Below are 26,786 nucleotides of genomic sequence, written 5' to 3'. Positions count from 1 at the left end.
GGTACATGTCTTCAATCCCAGCACTTGGGAGGCAGAGGCAGGTGGATCTCTGTGAGTTTGAGGCCAGCTTGATCTACAAAAGTTCCAGGACAGCCAGGACTGTTACACAGAGAAACCCTGTTGGGGAAAAAAAAAAAAAGAAAAGAAAGAAAGAAAGGAAGGAAGGATGGAAGAAAGAGAGAGAGAGAGAGAGAGAGAGAGAGAGAGAGAGAGAGAGAGAAATGCAGTTGCTATTTGTGATGTTGACAAACTTGGCCTCCAAATAAGTTATATGATTTTCTTTCCCTAGCAAAATGTGTCTTTCCCTAATTACTGTGACTTCTCAGAGAGACCTTCATTTTGTGAATAACAGCAGTCAGCACCCATCAGGTGAGTGATAAGACATAACAGCCTAGCACCGTTGTGATTGTAGATTAACAGGGTGTGTGTAACAGGGGTGGATCAAAGGGGGCACTATAAATGTTTTTTTATCTTCAGAATTATACTTTAGCTGTCCTTAGATTCAGATGACTGCTGCCTCAATTAGTAGCCTAAGCCCTTCTTCTGCAGCTTGTTAGGCCTCCACGAAAACAGAGAGAGTCTAAGTTACATTTCCAGAGTGGCTCCATGAGCCGTCCGAACCTGCCCAGAACTGTGGTGAGCCTTCAGGTGGCCATGCTCTGGGCCAGCTCATCGAGCACGGACGTGATTCACCAGCTGAGCAGTGCTGGGGTTGAGAGGGAAGTGGTGTCCTGTGGATGGAAACGTGCGAACTGTCCAGTTGTGGAAACTCTAGCCTCACTTTACAAACCAACGGCGTTTCTTGACAACCAGTGTTTAGTCACACTTCTTTGCTACAGACAGATTAAGGCTTCAGCTAGAGCAAACCTTGTCATGAAGGTATCTGCTAAAAAACATTTAGACTATTTCCCAAGTGTCTCCACCACCACTTACTAGTTATTCTCTCTCATCCTGCTAGCTCCCAGAGCTGTGCTGTTTCTTTTAGCACACACTCTCTCTCCTCTCTCTCTGGTACATATGTGCACATGCACACAGATTTGTGTGAAAAAGTGTGTCTCACAAAACCGGATATAGAACTCATAAGCAGACCAAGGATGCATGAGGTACTTGTGACGGCTAATCTTGGTTGTCAACTTGACCATATCTGGAATCAATTAAACCCAAGAAGCTGGGCACACCTGTGAGGGATTTTTCTTTTTCTTTTCTTTTTGGTTTTTGAGACAGGGTTTCTCTGTAGCTTTGGAGCCTGTCCTGGACTAGCTCTGTAGACCAGGCTGGCCTCGAACTCACAGAGATCCACCTGTCTCTACCTCCCGAGTGCTGGGATTACGGGCATGTGCCACCACCGCCCGGTGGGATTTTTCTTGATTGGATCATTTGAGGTGGCAAGACCCATCCTAAATCCTAAATTGAACTGACAATCCTCCTGTCTTAGCCTCTCAAGGAAGTGCGAGGATTGCAAGTGTGTACTATCATTCCTGGCTAGAAAAAGTAATAAGCTAATGAGGCTCTTGCTTGTTGGTTTAACAGTAGTGTTAGTAATGAAGCAGAGTTCCACTGGATTCATTGAGGTTAAGTGGCCATAGAAGAATGGACATTATAGTCGTTCTTTGCAGACAGCAAACAGAACCTGCTGACAGGACAAAAGAGCATTTCTGAACTTTTTTTTAAAGATGACTACTTTGTCCAGAGACTCCTGTTTGAGGCTGGAGTCCAGCTGCTGTGTCTTTAAAGAAGCCCCTACAGGGAGCTCTGTCCGTTGTTGGAGGCACGCTGCCAACAACTGAGGTATTTACCAAAGGTTTCCAAGAAACTGCAGCAAATCATACGAAATGTTATACCTGTTTTAAGCAGGCAATCAATGTATTAGCCGCAGAGAAAATGTAATGTGCGAGAGGACAAAGCTGCAATTTACGAGAGCATGTAATGTAGGCAGAGATCAGCTTTAATTATGTCATAAAGAATTGCACTCAGGCAAACAGAAAAGTCAGTGATCTGTCACTTCTGAAAAAATTTTGAAACACTAGTCTAGAACCACTCCTGCAGAGCCTTGGTGTGCTCCAGCGGAAAGGGACGGTCAGATTCTGAGACTCTGAGTCTGAGCCCCTGGTGTGCCCCAGCGGAAAGGGACAGTCAGATTCTGAGACTCTGAGCCTGAGCCCCTGGTGTGCTCCAGCGGAAAGGGACAGTCAGATTCTGAGACTCTGAGCCTGGCCAAGTAGGGACTCCATGTAGAACTCACATCCCATTCCAGGCTGAACATGAGTCCAGTATGAGCCCCGGCTCAGGTCGTACGTGGGCTATCGGCAGTCTACAAGAAAGGGGCTATCGAGATGGCTTAGCAGGTAAAGGTGCTTGCCACCAAGCCTGATGACCCGAGTTCCATTGTCAGGCCCCACGTGGTGGAAAGGGAGAACCAACTCCTGAAAGTTGTCCTCTGCCCCCGACATGTGTACCACAGCAGGAGCAGAAACACACACACTCTAAATAAATGTAATAATCTTAAAGTTTACAAGGAGCAACTTCAGCTCATAGCTTCTCTATTCATCAGGAGGTGACGTGGATGAGGGTGTTGACTTGGGAACTGAGGGATTCTAGGAAGCCGGGAACTGGGAACAAGATGTTCAACCTTCTCAGCATATTCCCATCATACATTTCTGTCTTTTCATTGGACTTGAGGTTAGAAAATACAGACATGTCTTAAGCAGGCTAGAAGATACTGAAGGCATTGACTATGTCACAAAATTGAACATCTGTGTCTTGCCAGATTGGTGCTTTATGTAAATGAGTGTGAATTATGGGGCAGCTGCTGAATTTGGGGGCTCTGGTGACTTCTTGGCATTTGTGGTTTATGGTCTTACTGGAACCTTTCTCTATGGTTTCCCAGCCTGTAATTCATGGCTGTGTGTTCTGTATTTCCCCCAGAGACCACTGCTGGAATACTGTCTTCACTGCGTAATGAATATTTTATTTTTAGATGTGGACCATCTCCTACAGAGGGAGTCCGGGGCGGTAGGTAATGAACTATTTCTGAAATAAATCACAAGTGTCAAAGAAAGTGGCACTATCCAAAGGATAAACAGGAGTAACCACCATTCAGCGGCAGAGAGGAATCTGGGCCTTGCACAGCTCTGCCATTTAAACTGGAATATTTCAGTTTTTTGATCTAGTAATCATGAAAAACAGATCCAAGAAATGCCCCCGGCCCCACGAATGCTTGTTTTCTGTTTTCTATTTGTTTGATTAAATGAGCACTTCTCAGGCTCTAGGGCGGTAGTTCAGAAGGTAGAATTCTGGCCTAGCATACCAGAGGTTCAGGGTTTGATGCGTGGCACCCTCCAAACAAGGGTGGTGGCACACTGGCCTGGAATTCAGGCCACTCCAGCTGCATAAGCAAGAAGATACGGAGTTCAAGATACGGATAACATTCAGCTTCAGCTAGCTCCAGGCCCATCTGGGCTCTATTAGACTCTGTTTCAAAGAACCACTCAGGCCCAGGTGTCTACTTATCTGTTATAACCCTAACATACTGGTGACTAGGAAATAAAGTCGGTATTTATAAACATTTGTCATACGGTACCCTAGCTGCAGTTTTTGTTTGTTTTAACAAAATGTCTAAAAGTTAAGACCGAGCAAGTGTAAGGGAAACTGGTACCCAACTTAAAAATCCATTCAGCGAGCCTAGCCTACTTAGTGACCTCTAAGACTGAGAGATCCTGTCTCAAAAGACAAGGTGGGCCGGGCGGTGGTGGCGCACACCTTTAATCCCAGCACTCAGGAGGCAGAGGCAGGCGGATCTTTGTGAGTTCGAGGCCAGCCTGGTCTACAGAGCGAGATCCAGGAAAGGCACAAAGCTACACAGAGAAACCCTGTCTCGAAAAAGCAAAAAAAAAAAAAAAAGACAAGGTGGGTGCTTCCTAAGGAGACCACATGCAGGTGTGCGCGCGCGCGCGCGCGCACGCACACACACACACCTGCATACACAATCCATATCCGTTTTATAAATCGACTCTTTAAAAATACCAAGGGACTCAGATGAGAGATACTCCCTGCCCACAGGGACTCAACAAAGATATCTATCATCTCATGTTAATTCATCCGCCCTCTCTTCCGTATCCTTTAAGCCCAGCACTCGGGAGACAGAGGCAGGCGAGTCTCTGAGTTCGAGGCCAGCCATAGGCACTTGGTCCAATTCACGCTTCGCTCCCAGCCCGCACGCCCCAAACGTTCCGAGGTGAACTGTGGCTGTATTCGCCCGGGTGAGTACAAAGCGGCAGTGTGGACGCGGCTGCACTGGCCACGGAGCCCGGAGCTCGGCTTGGGGAGGGAAGGGCGTGGCGACTCCAGGGGCCTCTGGGGAGCCGGTCAACTCTGTCCACGTGCGGAGCCCGGCCGCAGGCTCTGGGCGCGGGCGACGGGGGTGTGGCCGCGGGTAACGGGTCAGCCGGGGCTGGAGTCCCGCCCGCACCGCTCCCGTCGGTGCCGACCCACGCCCCTCCAGCCCGGCGGCAGACTGCGGGGCGGACGCCTTTTTTTTTTTTTTTTTTTCTCGGTTAAACTTTGGCCACGTGAACTGCCCCCCATTCACTTTTGCGCCAATCACGAGGCGCGGACGGATCCCGAGAGGGACCACGGCACGCCGCCGGCGGGCCGCTTCATAACGCGCGGTGCGTGACGTGAGGGGCTCCTTTGCAATGGCGCGCTAAGCCGGAGGATGTGCAGCTGCAGTGGCGGCGCAGGGCACCGAGAGGGCGGGCGCAGCGCGAGCCGAGCCGAGCCAGCCGGGGGACGCGAGCCGGAGGAGCCGCCGCCGCCGCCGCCGCCGCCGTCGCCTCGCGCCGGAGTCGCCGGCCGCGCGCGCGGGGCATGGTCCCCTCTTAAAGGCGCAGGCCGCGGCGGTGCGGGCGGGCGCGCGGAACAAAGCGCCGGCGCGGGGCCTGCGGGCGGCTCGGGAGCCGCGATGGGCGCGGCGGGCCCGCGGCGGCCTCGGCGCTGCCCGGGCCGGGCCTGGTGGCGCTAGGACGGGCTGGCCTCCGCGGGCGGGGGCGGCGGACTGAGGGCGCGCGGAGCCTGCGGCGGGGACAGCGGCCCGGCGGGCGGAGGGGCGCGGGCATGGCCGCGCGCGGCCGGCGCGCCTGGCTCAGCATGCTGCTCGGGCTCGTGCTGGGCTTCGTGCTGGCCTCGCGGCTCGTCCTGCCCCGCGCCTCGGAGCTGAAGCGTGTGGGCCCGCGGCGGCGCCCCAGTCCCGAGGGATGCCGGCCCGGGCAGTCGGCGTCGCAGCCCGGCGGGGCGCGGGGCGATGCGCGCGGGGCGCAGCTCTGGCCGCACAGCTCGGCCGCGGAGGGCGTCCCGCGTGACAGGAACTTTCTCTTCGTGGGAGTCATGACCGCCCAGAAATACCTGCAGACCCGCGCCGTGGCCGCCTACAGGTGAGCCCCTTTTTCGTGGACACCATCTCCGGCATCATCCGGCATCATCATCCAGCATCCTCGGCGGGCGGGCGGGCGGCCGGCCTGAGGGTTCTCCCGAGGCTGCCGTGGAAGGTGCCGGCGACTCCAGGCACAGGCAGCCGGGGTTAGAGGAGAGCTACGCTCAAGGACAAGGCTTTGGGATTAGATGGAGTAGTAGGCTGGCTTCTCAGGGTGTGCCTCTCACCCTGATCCCCTGCAAGACGCATAAGCTTTCTATGTCCAAGACTTCTTTGTTAAAAGGAACGAGTCTCTCCCATAATGTGATGGGAAAAATTCAGAACGTTGTACCTGCGATAGCGGAGGCAGAGGTTATAATTTGAGTCTAAAATAGGCACTTTGTCCTTGCAAAGGGAGAGCCTGCCTAAATGAACCTGGCTAGGAGGCTTCCATGCCACGCTTTAAGGTTTTCAGAGTCTCTCCTTTTAGTGAGAGTGCCCACTCTGGTTCTTTAAGTAGAGAGAACGAATCTTGAGGAAAAAACGGCATACTCGATAGATTCAGTCAAGGCAAGACCACATTCTGGTGATCCCTCGCTCCGTCACAGAGGTGTGTGCATGGTCGGAAGGAGCTGGGCCCTAGTAAGCCAAATGAGTCATAGAAGTGGCTGCGATCGATCGTGTTCAGGATTAACAAAGGGATTAGCCAAAAGGAGCCTTTAGAAAGGAGATGCTTTGGGAATGGAGGGCATGGTTAGAAATGCGTCTGCACTGGAGCGAACCTGAAATAGAAGAAGGGTGTAGACTGGAGCGAAGGGATCTGGTGGGATTTTGTGTGTGTGTTTGAAGTACAGAAACCTTTACTGTATGGGTGAAGTGGAGTTCCCCCAGGCACAGAATCAGTGACAGGAAGGGTTTCAGAGCACAGATGTTCTGGAGCCAAACGTTTTGAGCAAGGCTGCACTAGTTGCTGTTGGTTTTAAATTTATAACCGGTACTTCTGTAACTTTGGTTTTTAAGTTCAGTTTCTGGTCTAAGTTTTCAGGCAGCAGACGGTGTAAGGGAACAAGCATAGCCGGATCTCTCCCGGTCTTTAAGCCAAGTGAGGGATTGAGGGAAAAGGTGAAAAGGCGCTGGAGAGTGACCAGAGACTGCCTTTGAATGGCTTGACCACCAGTTCCTACCGCTCAAGTCAAGAGGCTGTGTTCTGCCAAGAAAGGTTCTGAGTGGCCAGGGAAGCTTAGAGTGCAGGTGGCTGGCTGGCTGTGTGGACTAACAGAGCAGTGTAAGGACCAGTAGGTCAAAGTTCACTCCCAGATGTCCTGTGGTTTAATATCTTCACCAGAAGTTGAGGGCAGATGTGGTAGCACAGGTCTTTAATTTCAGCACTTAGAAGGCAGAGGGGGTGGATCTCTGTGAGTTCCAGGTCAGCCTGGTCTATGTAAAGTGTTCCAGGCCAGATGTGACCAACCGTGAGACCCTGCCTTAAAAAAAAAGAAAAAAGAAAAAAAGAAAGGACACCCCACTCCCCACCTCCACTCCCCCTCGGAAGGCTCAGTAGGTAAAGGAAATTGCTGATAAACCTCACAACCTGAGTTTGGTCCCCAGGAAGATCCCACATGATAGATGGAGAGAACCACCTTCCCAAAATGGTCTTCTTGACTTGGACACCTGGGCCATCAGCTGCGTTGGCCCTCCCGCACAACATACACCCAGTAGATAAATACATGTCCTTCCAGTAATACAATTAAATTGAGGAAGAACCCACTAAATTGTTTGACTTATGGTTTTGAAAATAAACTGCCAATTAGTGACAGGTCACATGAAATCAAAACTCTGGAGACAATTACCAGAGTAGTTTGTTCAGATAGATTATCTGACTCCTAACTGCCCCTCATACATTTCGTGCTTATGAAGTCAGTGTACACAAATCAGTAGGGATCATCATGCCAGCGGTACCCAGGAGATGTAGTGTACACTAGTACTACTGTTTTGTGATTGGCTGTGGTCTCCCAAAGCCCATCACAAAGTGCAGTGTATGTGGTCCTTTGCCTCCTTTCTTTAATGTTAAGATGTTCTCTTTGTCTGTTTGCTTTTAGGCAGTGGGGAAGTAGAAATGCTTTCTCTTGGTTTCTTCCTCTAACAAAGGAAGAGTCGTTTCCAGGAAACACTGCATCCACCAGTCATTTCTTCCCTGTTCTGACTTACTCTTTATCTGTGTTCTGAAGAAAGAGGAGCACAGGTCAGGGCCTCTGCCTCTCAGCCCTGTAGTTAGATTGACTAGCCTTAGGGAGCTTTCAGGAAAGGCCTGAATTGAGAGAGAGGTTATTGGGTTGTAAGTTATTATTACAGTTTTACTGTTCTTTGCAGCCTGGGCCAGAAGTCCACACTGAGCTCTTAAGTTGGAACATCCATGTATAGTAAGTACTGTGTGAAAATAGCTTGATTCTTGAATCTTGGGGCACAAGGTGGAACCTGAGTTTGGAAGTGGGTGTGCTCAGTGTTATGTTTCTCCTAAAAAGTGAATTTTCGTTTGTTTTTCTGTGTAGACCAGACTAGATTAAACTGAACCTTCCAGCCTTCTAGTGCTAGGAATTTCGGGCATGTGCCACCACACCTGGCTTATTCTTAGGAAAGACTCCAGCATTGATGAGGTGGAGGCAGGCAGATTAGAAGTTCAAGGCCAGCCTGACGACATGAGACTTTGTCTTTAAAAACCAAACAAAAGCTCCTTCAGATTGTTGTCCTCATCATCCCCCTCTGCCTCCAATTTAACGAAACTACTGCTTATCTTATAGATGAAGGAGATGCTAACATTTTCAGTAAGAGGGCATTGTGATATAAGATATTGAAAATGTCCGAATTTATGCTTTGGGACTAGTAACTAGCAACTTTTTCCTTCCGAGGATTGAGATCCAGGAGGGAGCTAAGAAGCCCTAGAAAAATCCAGGAAGGTATGCTTGTCTGCACTGTAGTTACTTCAGTGTATTGCTCTGACTGTAGAAGAGCCCCATTAGTAGATACTCTCAGTTTATAGGTCTGCTGTACATACAGAGAGAGAGCCGGGCAATGATAGCTTATAGCAGACACGAAACATTTTTGAAAGTAGGCAAAATGAAACTCAAAGTGTAGCAGATAGAGAGACCAGCTGGAGCCAACTTTGGTTGATCTGGTGTCTGCCTAGCTGTTCTGCTCACAGGAGTGATCCTGACTCATTAAAACATTTAGGTGCACTTAGGTACTTTGTAAAGCAGATGGTCTGCATGGCCCTTGTGGATCCAAAACCTGAGTCTGAGGGCACAGCAAGACAGATCTTTATTCTGCTAGTTCTAAGGGACAGGCTCTAAAAAGGGTCTGGGCTAGTGATGAGCACAGCAGAGAAAATAGAACATCTGGGCAGGGTGGTGTCCTGTCTGTATTAGGTGGTTGAGAGGCTTTAGAGAAAGGGGCCATGGGGTCAGGTAGTGAAAGACTGTTGTGTGACTGTTACTGATAGACACATTGGCAAAGGGAAAGCTAGATGCTGAGAGGCAGAAGCCAGCTTGGAAAGGAACCCCAAGAAAGCCATAAAAGAAGGAGCTGGGTCTGATTGTTCAGACTCATGGAATTGTATTCCAAGCGAATGGAAAAGCCACTTGAGGCTTTGAGCAGAAAGGGAGATGGGTAGCTGAGATTCTGTAAATAAATATAGAAAATAATTCACATAGACTCATCTGCAAAGTTGTCTATTTTTACTTCAAAATATGATTCATATGTAGTATATGTAGTAATTTGTTGTGCTAATTATCAACAGGTTGATTGGATGTCTGGAGTTACTGTGTTAAATATTTTCTTCAATTTTTGTGTTTTTTCTTATTTTTTTTTTTTAAACATATGGAAGCTAAATGTTCAAATAATTCGACCTGTCTTTTCCTTTACTGTTTTTTTTTTTTTTTTTTAACTTGTGTGGGTGTTTTGCCTACATGTATGTCTGTGTACCATGTGTGTGTGCCTGGTTTCCAAGGGGGCCAGAAGAGGGCCTCAGATCCCCAGAGACTGGAGTTACAGATGGTTGTGAGCTACTGTATGGGTGCTGGGAACCAAACCTGGGTCCTCTGGAAGAGCAGCCAGTGCTCTTACCCACTGAGTCAGCTCTCCAGCCCCATTTTTATTGATTTGTTTTGTTTTTTTGAGACTCACGTTGTAGTTCAGGCTGGCCCTGAATTACTAGTGATCCTCCTGTCCTTCAGCCTCCTGAGTTCTGGTATTGCAAGCAAAAGTCACTATAACCTGGTCCTGATTTTTGATTTTCCTCCTTAAGTTCAAAGTCACTCACAGCCCCTTTGAGTTTTCAAGTGAGACGGGGCCTCACTCCCTTGTCCAGGTTGACCTTGAGCTTGCTTTAGCTTCCAGGTAGCTAGGATTACAGCCAGTCCCCTGAGGATGTTCTTAAAGGAAACCTTTATTTTTCTGCTCTGCCCTGAGAAGGAAAAGACAGCCTAAGCCGCATCCGGTGGCTTGTAACTGCTTCAGCTCCAGCCTCCAAGGAACCTGTGCTCATCCAGTTTAAAGTCTTTAAAAAGTATCTTGCTAAGTAGCTAGGGATAATTTTGGAGTTTTCCTGCCTGAGCCTCTTGAGTCCTGAGATCACAGGCATGTTTGCTGGCATACCCAGCTCTTCTCCCCACCTCTCTCCCCCACCCCCCATCTGTTTTTAATGCTCAGGACACTGAGCTTCAGCTGGGCGGAGTAAGCCTGGTCAGGAAAGTGCTTGCAAGGTACAAGGCCCTGAGTTCGAGTCTGGGACTCAGGTACAGGGAGAGGACTGTATAGGATTTCTGGGGCTTACTGGACTGCCAGCTTAGCCTAACTTTTAAGTTCCAGGCCAGTGAGACTGTTTCAGAAGCAGACAGCATTCTTGAAGACGATGCCTGTTTCACACAAGCACGCGCGCGCGCGCGCACACACACACACACACACACACACACACACACACACACACACGAGGTGAAACAGCACTGAGCTAACATAACATATCACAGTTATTTGGATCTTACTGACCCTGTCCTAAAGATGGGAAACAGTCGTCTCTTGGTTTCTTTTTTCCATCCTTCGAAGATGTGATTGTTGTGTAGGGGTAATTAGCATTAGTGTGCAGATGAGTGTGGGAAGAGACACACTAGCTTTAGATACAGGACTCTTACTCAAGATAACTTTGTCAGTTAATGACCCTTCCTAATGCTTTGAAACTAGGCAGACTGTTCCTCTTGCCAGCCTTAATGAGCTGCTTCTTCCTAATATATCTTAGTAATTTCCTCACTTCTTGGGCTGAGTAAACTGTGTTTATCTTGAAACAGTTCAGTTGCCCTATTCCACGCAGTTCTGTTTGGCAAATACTAATATGGAAGGTGTTTACATGTAAAATCCAAATAATCAACTTTTAAGTGTACTTTGGAGCATAACTAATTTCAAGTTATGAATTACTCGTAGAAAAAGGCTGCTGAGAGATGTGATCCTGATCTGAGTGTAGTTTTCTCTCTCGTGGTTGGAAGGTTTTGTGTGAGGATTATGTGATTGTCAGCAGAAAATGACACGTGTTCTTGTTCCACTGGCAGTCTGACTTTTTGCTGTCCAACTTTTTTTAAGTTGTTAATTATTGAAAGATCACTAATACTGGGCTTCAAGCCCTCCAGAGCCTAGTCTAGTTGAAGAAATGAAGACAGTGTTGATTGACAAGGGCTCACAAGGTACCTGTTGGAAAGTGTGCAGAAGGGCTCACACTTGGTGCCAAAAGAAGGATCAAGGGCGTTCTCACTCCCACTCCAGCCCTTTCTTCCCTTCTGAGCCTTGAAGGATGAGTAGAGTTTTGAAACAGAGACGATAGCAAGTTTTCTAAGTCATGAAGTAGCAGGAAATGGTAATGGTGGGTAATGAGGAAGGATAGTTCCTTGGAGCTGGACTGTGAGCCCTGGGCAATGATGGCAAGAACACCGAGGGCCAGGCTGAGAAAAGGCACCTGCATGTTGTAGAGTGGTATAGTTAAGGGGAAGGTTTTTAGTGTAGATAGGAGAGAGAGCAGCCAGAGGCCTCCGGAAGAGTCCAGAGCACAGAGAGAAAGGAGTAGACTGAACATGGCCAGCAAGACTGGACCTGGCCAGGACTATGGCAAGAGAGGGGATAGAAAATATAGAAAACACAGTCAGAGAGGCAGTTGGGGAGGGTGCTATGAGACTAGCAGGGTTATAGAGAATCAGTAGCTGGGGGAGGGAAGCCTGTGAGCTGGAGGGAGTTTAGGACAAGAAGGAGGGGAGAGGAGCTAGGATGCTAGCCTGGACTTTGAAATGTGTAACAGGGACTTGTGATACTGAAGGAGACTGGAGGCCAGCGTGAGCTTTGATATGCTGACAGTCATTACTGGCAGCCATTTGTTCTTCTGCCAGAGGAAGGGAAATTGCTCCTTCTGGTAGAGGGGAACTCCCGGGGAATACTGGCTTTTATCTAACCACCAGAAATCCTCCTGTAGTCCAGGCTGAGCCCATTTCTGAGTATTTGGACTACCTTTTGGAGATTGGGGAATTGGAGTCCTTTGAACCTGACGTGTACCAGACTCAGGAACTTGAGTTTTGCAGAGCCAGCAGCGGTATTTCAGCATGAGAGTAGCTTGACAGGATCTGTGTTGGAAGTCCAGCCGATGGCCTTGCTATCCGGAGGGAGGCTTTGTTAAGTTTGTTTCTGATGGTAATGGCCACAGGTAGGTGTGTGTGCAGGATCGGGATGGTAAGCAGGTCCAGACAGGAGGGCTTGCCTTAGAGTTAAACCCAGTCATAAGCTGAAGGAGTTTTTACATTGCCAAGCCAGGCAGACAAAGGGCAGGTGGAAGTGGTTGAAGCGTGTGCAAGGCTGCCCTCCTTATCTGAGTGGACTGTTTCCTTGGGCTTATCAGTGCTCCTGTCCCCACTGTGAAAGAACTGGCGATAACCAGGAAGCAGGTGTGGGTGAGGTGATAGGCTGGCCGCAGAGGCTGCAGAGTGGCACCTGTTTGTTCTGCTTGGCTCGTATTCATTAGCTGTGGGTCCTTACTGGCCTGAGTTTCCTGTGGGTAGCCATACTTCAGAGTCCTCCACTTGGTAAGAGTGAGTGGCTGCAGAGCAGCCCGTGATTGTTGACTCAAGGGTAGCTGGTAGCAGTTGATAAACAGGCTGATTCCAGGTCGCACCCCACAGCACCAGGACACTGATCTACAAGAGTAAGCCCAGAATGGTTTTATTATTCCCATGACTTCTGATCAAACTTTTCCCCTAAGATTTGAAAACTTACATTTTGTTTATGTATACTCCCCCTACCCCCAGCAAAGACACTTATTGGGGACTAATGAGAACTATAGCTCAGGGAAACACATGAACTTGAAGTATAAAGCAGCAGTACAGAAGTTGTTCAGAGGGTTTGTGGTGCTCAGCTGGAGCCTACAGGAGGCTACAATGCACTGTTTGTCATTTATGCTCTGCATTTTCATTCTTAGGTTTCAAAAAAGGTGTGTTGTGGTCTCTTGGTAAGTGTCCTCATTGTTGGTTGTGAACCTGGGCCCAGGACTGGCTCCTCTTAGTGCCTAATAGTTGGAAGTGCCTTCTGGACTACTGTTGAGGTAGGAAGTTGTAATCCACCCTGGCAGCAGTTCAATTGAGCAGGTGTTCCCCCCACCCTCTGCCCCTTTTTCGGACAAGATTTTGGTATATAATACAGCCAAACTGGTTATCTTCCTGCCTCAACCTCCCAAGTGCTTGGATTGTAAGGTGTGCATCGCTTTGCCCAGCAAAAATACTCTTTTATACTTGCTTTCCCAGCAAATCTATGTTTAAGGATCAGCAGTAAAGACTATAATTTAGCCTTTAGAAATAATTTCCTCACTCTTCTCTGTTATATTTTTCACTTATTTCTGTAATAGTTTGAGATTACTCATGTCTTAAGGACAGTAAGTCGGTTGACTTCAAAAGAGGAAACCATATGCCCGGAAACCATGTACTTACAGAGGTACTAAGGACATTTAAAGTAGAGTTCCTAGTACTGAGATAGAACCAGCTTTGGTCAATCAATTATCGATGTCCTCTGCCTTGAGAGACAGCTGAGTCTTCACAGGTCGCTCTGATGCTCAGACTGACAGCGGAGAACAGCATCTTCCTCCTATACTATACCCTCTCTGAGAGGACTGATTAAGACTGTTGCCTCCTCAGACTGTGCTTCCCACAGAGATGCTTTCCCCGCCTTCTTCAGTAGTGGGCCTGGAGGAGGATTTTCTCCTAGCACTTAGTGTTTGACATAGTTTTTACACTTAGCCCTCAGCAATAGGGCAGTTTCATGACTTCTTTTTTTCCTCCTAGACAGCTTGTAGGTGAAAGTGGGCCACTGTTAGCACACCTGGGTGACTCGGTGGTCTCAGGTCTGAACAGGAGTTTGCTCCAGTTTGAGGGGCACCTCTTAGGAGTGCTCCGGCTGTCCCAGTTTGCCCTGGCACAGAACAAGGAGAGCCCCTTCGTTCACCAAGATTTTGCCCTTGCTTTGCTCTGGGTTACCTCCTCTTCTCTCTCTTTCCTGTTGTTCTCTTGCTCATTTTCTCCTCATGCATGCATTTTGGTTACTTGATCTTCAGTTCTGTAGCAGAAAGGATTATATACATTTACTAGCTAGTGTCCATCAATTCTACAAGACATTCTGTCCTCCTCCTTAGACCCCAGCCACTTAGCAACAAGACTGAGGCGCAGTATCTGGGGTGATTTTAGCCTTTCAGACTTAGCACTCTGTAACCAGCAGGCAACATGCTTAAGAGTGAGTTTGTGGAATAGAAAGTCTCCCCACTTTTTAATTACAAAAATTTGCATAACTATTAAACTTTAGAAACTAAAGGAGGAACTCAGTCTTATGCCACTTTTCTTTGATTTGCCTCTTGGATAAGGTTATTACAAAATAAACTGTTGTGTATTTCTTTTTTTTGTTGTTACACAAAGCTTCCCCTGGGGAATTTTTTCTTGGTTCTAAAGATACATCTCTATTGTAGAAGGTGTAGAAAATAAAAGTAATCTTTTCTTTTCAAGATTTTTTTTTACTTTTTTAGCAATTTAAACATTTTTTGAGATTATAACTATATCCTTTCCCCCTTTCTCTCTCTAGACCTCATGTATGCCCCATCTCTTTCAAATTCATAGCCTCTTTTTTCTTTAAATTGTTGTTAACGTGTGTGCGTGCATGCTTGTGTGTGTTCCTAAATACATAACTACAGCTTGCTCAGCCTGTATAATGTTACTTGTATGTACATGTTTTTAGGGCTGACCATTTGGTATTGGGTAACTAGTTGGTTTGCTCTTCCCTGGGGAAGACAAATTACTGCTGCTCTCAACATCCCTCAATTGCCTGTAGTTATTTGTGTAGGGTTGAAATACCCACCCACCCCCTCCCACCATCCCCCCCAGTTCATGTTAACATGGCTGTTGTTGTCCTTATTCGGGTCATGTTTAGACAGCCATGTTGGTAAGACTTTATTTTATGTGTGTGGGTGTTTTGCCTCAGTGCATGTCTGTGTACCACATGCGTGCCTAGTGCCAAGGAAGCCAGAAGAGGGGCCAGTGTTCTTTACTGCTGAGCCATCTCTCTAGCCCCAAATTAAATATTTTCTAATTACCCATTTAGAAACAACCACTGTGAATACTTTAGGGTCAAGTTGTACATCATTTTGTGTATTTAGTAAGCCAGGATATATATGTATAGTCTTCCCTGCCTTTTTACTGTGTGTGTGTAGGGAATAGAGTCAGGCCCTTGCACTTCCAGGCATACACTCTATCACTTGCTCCATTCTTAGCCCTCGTTGCCTGCTTTGTAAACTTAGGCATACGCTATGGATGCTTACCCAGGACAATGTCTGTATTGTAGGTGCAGTTCTTCTTACAGTGAGATGGAGTAGCAGTGGAGACGGATACAAAGCCCTAACTCAACACAGGCGTTCTTTGGCCAAGCCGCCAGCTGTCCAGCTGTCCAGCTGTCCAGCTGCACTTCTTAGTTGCGCTTTAATGTGGTCCAGGAGATAGCTTTTAGAAACTTGGGGAAATAGAAGGTTTCCTTGGCACTCTCGAGTTTCAGCTGTCTTATCTGGGCTGTAGAAGAGTTGGGTATCAGTCCATTGAAAATGGAGCTTTCTGGCAAGGACCTTTGCAAATGTTCTGTCATTTCCATTGAGAGCTCCAGGCAGCAAATGTGTTGATAGCCAAGTAGACATTTGCTTATGAAAATTCTGGAACTTGACCTGTTTTGATCACAGGAGGGCAGGCTTGCTTGCTCAGCAGCATTGCCTTCAATTTGAAATTATGAATGTCTTCCCCTCCTCCCCCCCCCCCCCAGGATAGTGAAATGAGTTATGTTCCAGAATACATTCACTCTGTGGAACCCTAATTGAAAAGATCATAATTTCTTAAGATTGGAGGGTTTGCAAAGAATTCATAAGATGGTTTTCCTCAAACCACCCTTCAATTAGAATAGAAAAGACAACATGAGGCCTGCCCTGGGTTACCTAAAAAGGACTGGATAATAATTGGGTGGGGCTACTGAAAACGCAGAGGAGCTTTTAAGGAGGGCTTGAGGTTGGATTGTCTCTTTTTAAAATTAATTGCTTTCTCTTCTTGGACAAATTACACCATTTCAAGTCACAGTTGAGACATTAATTGCATCCGTGATGGCTGTGTTACCAGTATGTTCTGCATGCATTCTGCCTGGGGCACTGAGAAACTGCGCCAGGCAGAAATGAATTTCCATCTTCAGTCTAATATGAAAGAGCCTAGTGTTTTAAGTAAATAAAATTTACATTCTTATTAGAATTCTACCTGAAACAATGTTTGAAATTGAGAGGTAAACACAATTCTAATGCAGTACATGGCTTGAGGCTTTAGGTTTTTAGCCAGAAATGTGAGAATTCCTTTCCATACTGCCATCACTACAGTGCAGTCTTAAATCTGACTGGTCCATGCTCAGCCCATACTCTCCTGTCTCTTACTTCTTTCACTACCTTGTTTTATGTGCAAGCTTCCGCCTTCTCTAGGAAGTCACCCTCAGGCAGTGCTGAAAGTGGAGTCAGGACTCATCTCAGCAGTGTGCTTTAGAGCCCAAGCACCACAGAGTGAGTGCCTGTCTCCTTAATAGTGCTGCGTCTCCCCAGTAACATAACCCTGGCTCCACTATTTTCATGGCTTCTGGGGCTGGTTGCTCTAGTATTCCTTTGAACTTGGTCTGTTTAGTCATCTCATTTTAGTGCAAGGCACACGACTTACTAATACTGATAGGCACTTAAGTTGTTTAGTCATCTCATTTTAGTGCAAGGCACACGACTTACTAATACTGATAGGCAGTTAAGTTGCTTTCAGTCACTGTCCTTTTACATTCCGTCATAAATGATGCACATTATTTAGCTTTGAGTTACATTTGTGTTTCAGCACACGGGGCCTCTGACTTTTCCCTCTGAATAATTGTTTTCTTGTTTGTGCTTTGAGTAAATTGATTTTCTTCTTGTGCGAATTGTAGGGATATGGCTGGGCTGATGGACAGTTATGTGAAGCTCATCTGGAAGTGATTTTTGTCCTTTGGCAAACACAACACACAGCATCTGTAAGCCACTCGCTGTATAGGAGGGGGCAGTTCTCATTCCATGTGTTCACTGACTTCTGTTATGTGCCAAACATTGTGATTATTTACATTTTCAAGGAATTAGTGTGACTGAAAGAAAACAAGGAAGCCCAAACGTTAGTGTGTGAGGAGAGCAGAATCAGGGCTCCTTGGCTTAAAAGGACCTTGTACAGACATGATCACATCACAAGAGTACCTGTAGATTATCATACACTCTGTGTGCATGTGCCAAAGGACTTGTCCCTTTATGGATAGAGTTGGCTTTTCCTTACATTAACTGTTCATCTATCCTGTGTTTATTTTACCCTTTTTGCTTCATTTTGCTTTTTGAAATGGGATCTTACTGTGTTGCCCAGGCTGATCTCAAACTCATGGTCTGAAGTGGTCCTGTCCTACGTCTGCCTCCTGAGGAGGGATTATAGCCACGTGTTACCATGAATGTATGTTTTGTTTTGTTTTTGTTTTTACAGATTTATTTTTATTTTATGTGTATATGTGAGTCTATCTGTCTGCCTCTCTCTCTCTCTCTCTCTCTCTCTCTCTCTCTCTCTCTCTCTCTCTTTCTGTCATGTATGTTGGAGGCTAGAAGAGGATCCCTTGGAACTAGAGTTATAAACAGTTGTAAGCTGCTCTATGTGGTGCTGGGAGCCTGACCTGATCCTCTGAAAGATAGCAAATGTGCTTAACTACAGGGCTATTTTTTCAACTCGCTATTTTTTTTAAAAAATTTATTTAAAAGAGCATATCCTTTGTGAAACTGAAATATAGTACCTGGTGTAGAATCAGTAATGTGGTAAGAGTTCTCTGTGACATTTATTTCATGATTCTTTCTTAAAGAGCTGAGTGGCATAGAATATCCAGATGTGTTAATATCAGTACGCAGGCATTGGGACAACATTAACTACAGTGTCTCACTCATTCTAAGATGCACTTTTCCAGACTCTGATACAGGGTGCGGTTTCTAGTTTTTGATTAGCAGTATTTGCTGCTGGTAAATGAAATGGTGACAGACCTTATAGTTGATACCTAGATAGGAGAAAACCGTATATATTCAATCCTTGGACTCTTTGAGAGGAATTTGATAGAAAGTTTTATGCAATTGAATGTTTTCCTCAATTTGAATGAGACAGTTTGGTTATTTTTATTCCCTACATCTTGATTAGGAAGCTAAATGAAAAGTAGTCTTTTGTTTTTGAAGTATCTCATTTAAAATTCTAAAAACAATTTTAGAATTTCAGTTTTGCAAGATGGAAAATGTTCTAGAATTGGATGGTGGTGATGGTCACACAGCACTGAGTGCTGAGTACTGTTACCTGTGCACTTAGAAGTGGTTAGGATGGTGATTTCTGTGTTACGTGTGTGGTACTTCCAGTCTCCTGTACTATAGAGAAGTGTGAAAGTTATGTCTGCCATTCCTCTAGCTCTTCCGATTCCAATTTCCCTACTTTTTTTTTCTTTTTCTTTTTGGCAGAGTTGCCCTAAGTAGCCTAGACTGACCTCCAACCTGCTGTCCTCCTGTCTCACTCTTCTGAGCACTGGGAGTACTACTATACCTGGCCTAAAATATTTTTTAATGATACTTTTCTCCTAGTAATCTCCATTAAAAATTTGTGTAGGTGTAGTTGGTCTAAGTCATCTTTTCACTGTAGAAATACAGTTGTACTGGTTAAGTAAATTAAAATTTATGAAGAACTTGGAAACTGATTGGAGGGAACAGAGACAGCGAGACTGGGAATTGAACCTCTGGCCTTGCACATCCTGAGCAAACACTCTACCACTAGTCTGTATTTGTAGTTCAGGGTTTTATTGTCTTCTCCCGGTCCTACATTTGACAGGGTCTCACTATAGCCCTGACTGGCCTGGAAATTAGCTGTGTAGATCAGGCTGACCTTGAACTTGCAGCAATCCACCTCCCTGCCTCCAGAGTGCTGAGATTAAAGATGTGCACCACCATGCTAGGTCTTGATTTTCTTAATATTAAATTTATTACAAATTGAGCGACTCTAATAGGGAAATTCAAAATGCTCTAAAATATGAGACTTTGAGAGCAGTGCTCAATTCTACCAGTGGCAGGTCTCAGGGCACTTGGCTGTTTGAATCAGGGGATACATGACTGGTGAATCTAAACATATATTTTAGAATGTGAAAAACTCCAGATAAAGGATATTCAGCCTGTATTTTCTTTGTTCTCTGTCATGTTTTTCTGGGAAGTAGTCCATATAAATGAATGATTATAGCTAAATTACTTAAGTTCTCAGCAGTAGCCTGAAGCACCAGGAAGGACATTATGATTACCTTAAATTAGTTCTTTGTAACTGGACACTTTGTTTCCATTTCATTGATTACTGATCTTCTGTCTGGCCTGAAGCAGCGCCTTTTAAAACACAAACTACACCTCCGGCTTCTTTCCATTCCAGTCCGCACCCGGGATTCCCTTTTCTTCTTTTCCTGCGCTGTTCCCTTTGGTGCCTTCTGGGGCTGTCATCCCATAGAGGACCCCTTCTCTGGTGGATCCCACCTCTAGTTCAGTTGAGGTTTTCCTCCATCTTCCCACATAGCAAACTGTTGTGCTCTCACCCCGGGTCAGCCTTAGCATCCTGGCATTTACCCTGACTCCGGGAAGCATTTTCTGTTCTGGCTCCCCTCTGTCTGTGTGCGGCTTTCTTTCAGAACATGTTCATGCTGATAGTGTGTGTGTGCACACACGCGCGCGACCCTCCTGACAATGTCTGTCTTGGGGACTACCCCGACTCCAGCTGTGCTTCAGTTCACCATTGCATCTGTCTTGGGGACTGCCCTGACTCCAGCTGTGCTTCAGTTCACCATTGCATCTGTCTTGGGGACTGCCCCGATTCCAGCTGTGCTTCAGTTCACCATTGCATCTGTCCTGGTTGGCACTTGAGCTTGGCAGCAAGATTTGTTGACTGCAAAATTTGATGTTGTGGTCACTTATTTATTTATTTATTTATTTATTTATTTATTTATTTGCATGTTGTTTACTTTGTGGGAGTATGTGGGCGTGTGTATGCGGGCTTGTAGAGGTCAGAGGACAGCTTGTAGGATTCGATTCTCTCTTTCAACCACATGGGCCCTGGAGCAAACTTGGGTTGGTGATGAGACTTGGCAGCTTCCGTCTTTACCACTTAGCCATCCTTACAAGCTGAGGAGCTTGTCAGTAGAAGTTGATGAAATCCAAAAGTTGACTGGCCAACCCAGAGCTTGTCTTAGCAATTTAGTTATCAGTTGTAACTAAAAGTTAGTGATCCTTTAAGACTTCACCCTCCCTGTAGTTGGGGTTCTTCTGAAAATGAATCTGGACTTTGTAATACTCAATGGGGGCTTCCGTTAGAAGAGGCAGGCAAACGCAAACCAGATGTTAGAAGCAGTCACACAGAGATTCAAATGAGTGGATAAATTCATTTCTGAAAACAACTGTCCTCTAATCACTATTTATTTTATTTCCAGAACATGGTCCAAGACAATTCCTGGGAAAGTTGAATTCTTCTCTAGCGAAGGTTCAGATACATCTATACCCATTCCGATAGTGCCACTGCGGGGTGTAGATGACTCCTATCCACCCCAGAAGAAGTCTTTCATGATGCTCAAGTACATGCATGACCACTACTTGGACAAGTACGAATGGTTTATGAGAGCAGATGATGATGTTTACATCAAAGGAGATCGTCTGGAGAGTTTTCTGAGGAGTTTGAATAGCAGCGAGCCCCTCTTTCTTGGGCAGACGGGACTGGGCACCACAGAAGAAATGGGGAAACTGGCCCTTGAGCCTGGAGAGAATTTCTGCATGGGAGGACCCGGTGTGATTCTGAGCAGGGAGGTGCTTCGGAGAATGGCACCACACATTGGCAAGTGTCTCCGGGAAATGTACACCACCCACGAGGATGTAGAGGTGGGAAGATGTGTCCGGAGGTTCGCAGGCGTGCAGTGTGTCTGGTCATATGAGGTAAGATTCTTTACAGGGGAAAACCCATCAATTTTGCTTTTGAGTTCGGGATCAATCATAGGAAACTAGCAATATGATCCTCTTTAGGGTTAAAGTTGGTATAAATTATTAGTATATGTTTTAGCCTGAGTTTTAAATTTTTTAAATTCTTATTACTCTGATTTCCCCTGGCCTTTAGAGCATGTCTTCTGTACTTCTGATGTCTTTTTAAATAAATAACGGTACTCACGGTTTGAAGAAACCTAGGATTTACTGATGGTCATAGTGACATTTTCCCATGACACCTAGAGCCATCTGGTTTCTGTTGATTCCACAAGACCTTCTGCAAGAGCATAGGATACTTCCTTTTTTCCCCGTTTCCCGAAGGCTTGCACTTTCATCTGGTCAAGATGACCTACACAGATCAGAAACTTACATGTTTTGAACTTATAAAATGGTTAGTGATGAGAAACTGGTCAGGAGCTTTTGGCTTTGCATTTGGAAGCTAGGGTTGTAGCACAGCAATATGGCATGTGCTTAGCATCCCTGAGGGCATTGCCAGTACCAAAAAGAAATAAGTGACTATTACAAACCTTGACCTTTTGTCTATAAGCTTATGATACAGTCATTCCTTTCACATTAGGTGGCAGGCAATTCTGAGTTATTTTAACACATGAAACCTTTATGTGTAGATGAACGGTCTTATTAAATAAGAAACATAGAGACAAATGCAGAGTTAATAGACCAAGAGGTCAGAGCAATAGCTAAGAGCTAAAAACCTTACCCTTCACTGCCGCTGCTGTCCTAAAAAGCTACTTGCCTGTGGCCTTGTGGGCCCCAGGTCAGACCTGAGCTACCCTCAGCCAGTTGTGGAGCATGCTGGTAGGATTTACTGAAGGAGGCAGAGGCAGGAGGATCCCGAGTTTGAGGCCAGCCTAGGAGGCTTGCTAAGGAGAAGTTTCGACCCGGGACCTGGCCACAAACAGTGGCAGTGGAACTATGGAGGCAGCGGCTGCTGCTCTGCGTTGCCGGCTCCTTCTCATCATGTTGGTGACTGCAGTGATGCTGCTACCTGGGATGAAGAGTTTACTGTTGCTGGTTCAGAGAAGAATTGCCAGGACCATCGTGTTACAAGAAAGCATCGGCAAAGGTCAGTTTGGAAAAGTTTGGCAAGACAAATGGTGGGGAGAAATTGCTGTGAAGATTTTCTCTTCTAGGGAAGAACATTTATGGTTCTGAGAGACAGACATTTATCAATTTATCAGCCTGTGATTGCTCCAAATCACAGAGGAGGCACAAAAAAAAAAAAAAAAAAAAAAAAAAAAAAAAAAAAGTCTGCAGGGAACCATGACCACACCTAACAGTGACTTTGAAATCTTCAGAAAGATGACAGGATCCCGTAATGACGAATCCACATGGACTATGGTAAAGCCATTAAACTGATTAACACCACCAAAAGATCGACTTTGGACTACAAACTACTCAGGACAATTTTGAGATGGCTAGCTGAGATGATCCAGCCTGACAGACTACTTGAACAAGGACTTGAGACAAGCCCTGCACTTTCTCATTATGCAGCGACTGGACAAATGATACAGGACTTCACAATTAACCCAAAAATTTTCTTTTCAGAATTCTTTAAAGATGTCTTCACCCCCAGAAAGCAGGAAGTAATTTTAAGAAAACAACGCCCACATTCCCAAGAGTGGGATGGGAGGTTTTTGGTCGTTTAATGAGTTTTGGATATTGTCATTGTTTATGATGATTGGTTACAAGTTGTTAATTGTTAATGGTCAGGAAAAAAAGCTGAACAAGGAGACTAGATTCAGAGTTTTTGTTTGAAAAAAAAAGAAAGAAAAAGAAAAAAAGAGAATATAGATATGAGGTAGATCATTGAATCTACTCTGAGAAAAAAAGATAAAGAAATAATAGGATAAATGGGTAGATCACTGAATCTACACTAAAAAGAAAAAGGGAAGATATAAAAATGACAAAAGGTAGATTACTGAATTTATTATGGAAAGAAAAAATACTTTTAAAAAGGAACTACTTGTTTTAAATAAGATAAGTAATGAAAATTTTTTGTCTGAGTTTATCAAGTGTTACTGGACTGGACATTGTTAATATATATAATGGAGTTTTTTGTCTGAATCTGTCAAATGTTAATGGACTAGACATGGTTAATGTAATTTTTGACTGTATATATTGTATATTCTTATTGGATAGTTTTTCTTGTATTAATTATAAGCTTTTTTAAATTTTAGACAAAATAAAGGGAAATGTGGTGGTATTGTGTTCCCCAAAATATTGTGCACCCTAATAAACTTACCTGGGGTCAGAGACAGAACAGCCACTAGATACAAAGGCCAGAAAATGGTGGCACTCACACCTTTAATCCTAGCATTCCAGAGGTAGAAATCCCTCTGGATCTCTGTGAGTTCAAGGCCACATTGGAAACAGCCAGGCATGGTGACACACACCTTTAATCCCAAGAAGTGAGCCTTTAATCCCAGGGAGTGATGGCAGAAAGCAGAAAGATATATAAGGTGTGAGGACCAGAAACTAGACGCATTTGTCTGGTTAAGCTTTCAGGCTTTCGAGCAGCACAGTTCAGCTGAGATTCATCCTGGATGAGAACTCAGAGGTTTCCAGTCTGAGGAAACAGGATCAGATGAGGAACTGGCAAGGTGAGGTAGCTGTGGCTTGTTCTGCTTCTCTGATCTTCCAGCGTTCACCCCAATACCTGGCCCAAGGTTTGATCTTATTAATAAGATTCTTTAAGATTCATGCTACATTTATGGGAGTCTGCTTGCCAGTATTTTCTCTTTTATAAGTGGGCATGAGTTAATTTTGGGCTTTCAGTTTTATTGCACATGTGTACCTCTTGTCTGTAGTTTCAAGATCCAATAACAGCAGTGTGGTAGTTTGAATGTAATTGGCTCCCATAAGCTCAGGGAATGACACTATTGAGAGGTGTGGCTTTGTTCGAATAAGTATGGCTTTGTTGGAGGAAGTGCATCACTGTGGAGGCAGGCTTTGAGGTCTCATATATACTCAAGCCACACCCATTGCCTCAGACCACTTCCTGTTGCCTGTTGAGTCAAGATGTAGAACTCTCAGCTCCTTCTCTAGCACTGTGTCTGCCTGCATGCTGCCTTGATTCCTACTGTGATGATAATAGACTAAACCTCTGAACTGTAAGCAAGCCACCACAATTAAATGTTTTCCTTTGTAAGAGTTACTATGGCCAGGCAGTGGTGGCACACACCTTTAATCCCATCACTCGGGAAGCAGAGGCAGACAGATCTCTGAGTTCAAGGTCAGCCTGGTCTACAGAGTGAATTCCAGGACAGGCTCCAAAGCTACACCAGTAAAACCCTGTCTCGAAAAACCAAAAAAAAAAAAAAAAAAAAAAAAAAAATTACCATGGTCATGGTGTGTCTTCACAGCAACAGAAACCCTAACTAAGACAAGCAGCATGAAATGGATTTGTTTCGTTTAGTTTGGTCAACTATTGATGAGTATGAAGAACAGAAGGAATTGCTAGGCCTTTTGCTCAAAGCAAGAACTTGCCCTCCTATTTGAGCTCCCAGCTCTTTCCGAAACACTTGAGGGAAGTGCTGTGTGCTGTGGATATGTTCTGTATGCTGTGAATGTGTTGCTCTGATTGGTTAATAAATAAAATGCTGATTGGCCAGTAGCCAGGCAGGAAGTATAGGCGGGACAAGCAGAGAGGAGAATTCTGGGAAGAGGAAAGCTGAGTCAGGAGTCTCCAGCTAGATGCAGAGGAAGCAAGATGTGAAGGCAGAACTGAGAAAAGGTACCAATCCAGGTACCTTTATTTATTTTTTATTTAATAATAAATTATTTATTATTTATTAAACATAAATAAGAATTATGGGTTAATTTAAGTGTAAGAGCTAGTCAATAGTTAGCCTGAGCTAATGGCTGAGCAGTTTTAATTAATACAAGTTTCTGAGTGATTATTTTATAAGTGGCTGTGGGATCCTTGGTCCGGGCGAGCACAGGAAAACTTCAGCTACAGGGAAGGGACATGCTTTTGCCCATGCTTTCCTCTCCCAACCCACAACTTGCTATTAAATGCCCTCCAATCTTTTGTTACTTCTGCCTAAAGTTTTAGGGAAGCAGATATTTTTAAATGTACAGGAATGTTCTTCATGTGATTTTTAATTACAAATTAACAAAGGGGTATTTTAGATACTAAATATGATCTGAGGGAGCCCTTTAATCCCTGTGTGCCTCACCTTCTCACTGCCTGCCTGCTATTGCCTGGTGGTTGCTCACCAGGCCTGGGACATCTCTTTTGTCATGAGATTTTGCAGTGAGGAAAGCTGTCTACTGTTCTGTTTCTGTGAAGAGATACTGTGACTAAGCTTATAAGAGAAATTATCTAATTGGGGACTTTAAACATTTTCAGAAAGGTGAGTCCATGAACAAGATGGTAGGCATGGCTCTGGAGCAGTAGCTAAGAGCTTTGTTTATATCCTGATCCACAGGCAGCAGGCAGAGAAAGACTGGGCCTGTGGTGGGCTTTTGAAACCTCATAGCTGACCCCCAATGACATAGCTCCTCCAACAGTCCTTTCCCAAACAGTTCCACTAACTGACAACCAAGCATTCAAACGTAGGAGCCTATGGGGGCCATTCTCATTTAAACCATCACAAAAGCCATTTAAGTATTTCATGCTGTGCTAAGTAGATTACAACTGGCAGTTTTTCTGCATATTCTTCATCCTTAATAGTTTTGTCATAACATACTTCTTCATGGCTGATATATAATGCTTTGTATAACAAAGGCTATTGGGGTCCAGCCTCTAATAGTCTTTTCCCAGGGTTTTCAGAAGAGATGCTACAGCAAGAAATAATCTGAGGGAATGAATCTAAGTACACCAAGCTCTTCAGTCCATTCACTTTATTCTTCTAAGACAAAATTCTATCTACACAGCTTCAATTCTGTTCTCATACTTAGCTCCTCTCTGTCCCTTCTCCTCCTGTCCTCTCATAGTTCTAAGTTCTTTCCATCTCATTCTCAACATCTCCGTTCCTCTCTCCAGCCTCGTTCCTTCCTCTCCTCTTCCCCTCATCCGTCTCTACACTACAATCCACAATGCTCTGTCTGCTCAGTAGCTTGGAAGCCTGTGTCATAGCTTGATGCACCTGGTTTCTGAAAGCTCTTTTGTTCTGAGTTAAAATGTTAAAAGAGGAGGTGTAGAGATACCATTTGGGCTATGGAAGAAAGGGGTAAGCTTAATTTGCACAAGAGTCAAAAGTTTGTAATATCTGCCTTGTCCACCTGGCCCAGGCAGTGTCTCCATATGGATATTTACCTTTCAGGAGATCAGCAGGTGGTCTGGAATGCTATTTCTGCCTGCCATTTGTCTTTGGATGTTTGAGAGAGGTAACTCAGATAAAATACACTGTTAGAAGTTCTTAGAAGAACCAATTGGAAAAGCTACCATAGGGCACAAGAAAATCATTGCAGGAACCAGCTAATATAGATCTAAAAGTGAATATCACAAAGACTCCTTGAGGCTTGGCCTTTTCCTCTAGAAGAGCCCTGCTTCTTCAGGTATAGCCTTTGCTATAGTCAGCTGAATTCCTGCTTCATATTTCTGTGGCCCGCAGCATTTGTATATTTTGGAATGCTTTATTTTGCTGACATTTTAGAGGACAAGCTTGCTTTCTGTTGTTTTGAGACAGGCTCTCCTTGGTAGCCTAGGCTGATTGATGGTGAGCCTGCTCTGTAGCTAAGACGCCTTGAACTGCTGCCTTCTGCCCCCAC

The 26,786-nt window shown here is 45.2% G+C and overlaps 1 protein-coding gene across 1 annotated transcript in view; it reads left to right on the top strand.

Annotated features, from left to right (window-relative positions):
- Positions 1 to 5,112: 5,112 nt before the first annotated feature.
- Chsy1 (chondroitin sulfate synthase 1) overlaps positions 5,113 to 26,786 on the top strand; it is a 74,592-nt gene continuing 52,918 nt past the window's right edge. Inside the window, exons 1-2 of the mRNA XM_059273236.1 lie at positions 5,113 to 5,429; positions 20,510 to 21,005. Of these exons, the coding sequence (XP_059129219.1) occupies positions 5,113 to 5,429; positions 20,510 to 21,005 (813 nt within the window). The remainder of the gene's footprint in view (positions 5,430 to 20,509; positions 21,006 to 26,786) is intronic.

Source organism: Peromyscus eremicus, chromosome 1 (assembly GCF_949786415.1).
Source record: "Peromyscus eremicus chromosome 1, PerEre_H2_v1, whole genome shotgun sequence".
Classification (NCBI taxonomy): Eukaryota; Metazoa; Chordata; class Mammalia; order Rodentia; family Cricetidae; genus Peromyscus; species Peromyscus eremicus.
This window is presented reverse-complemented; position numbering and strand designations above follow the sequence as displayed.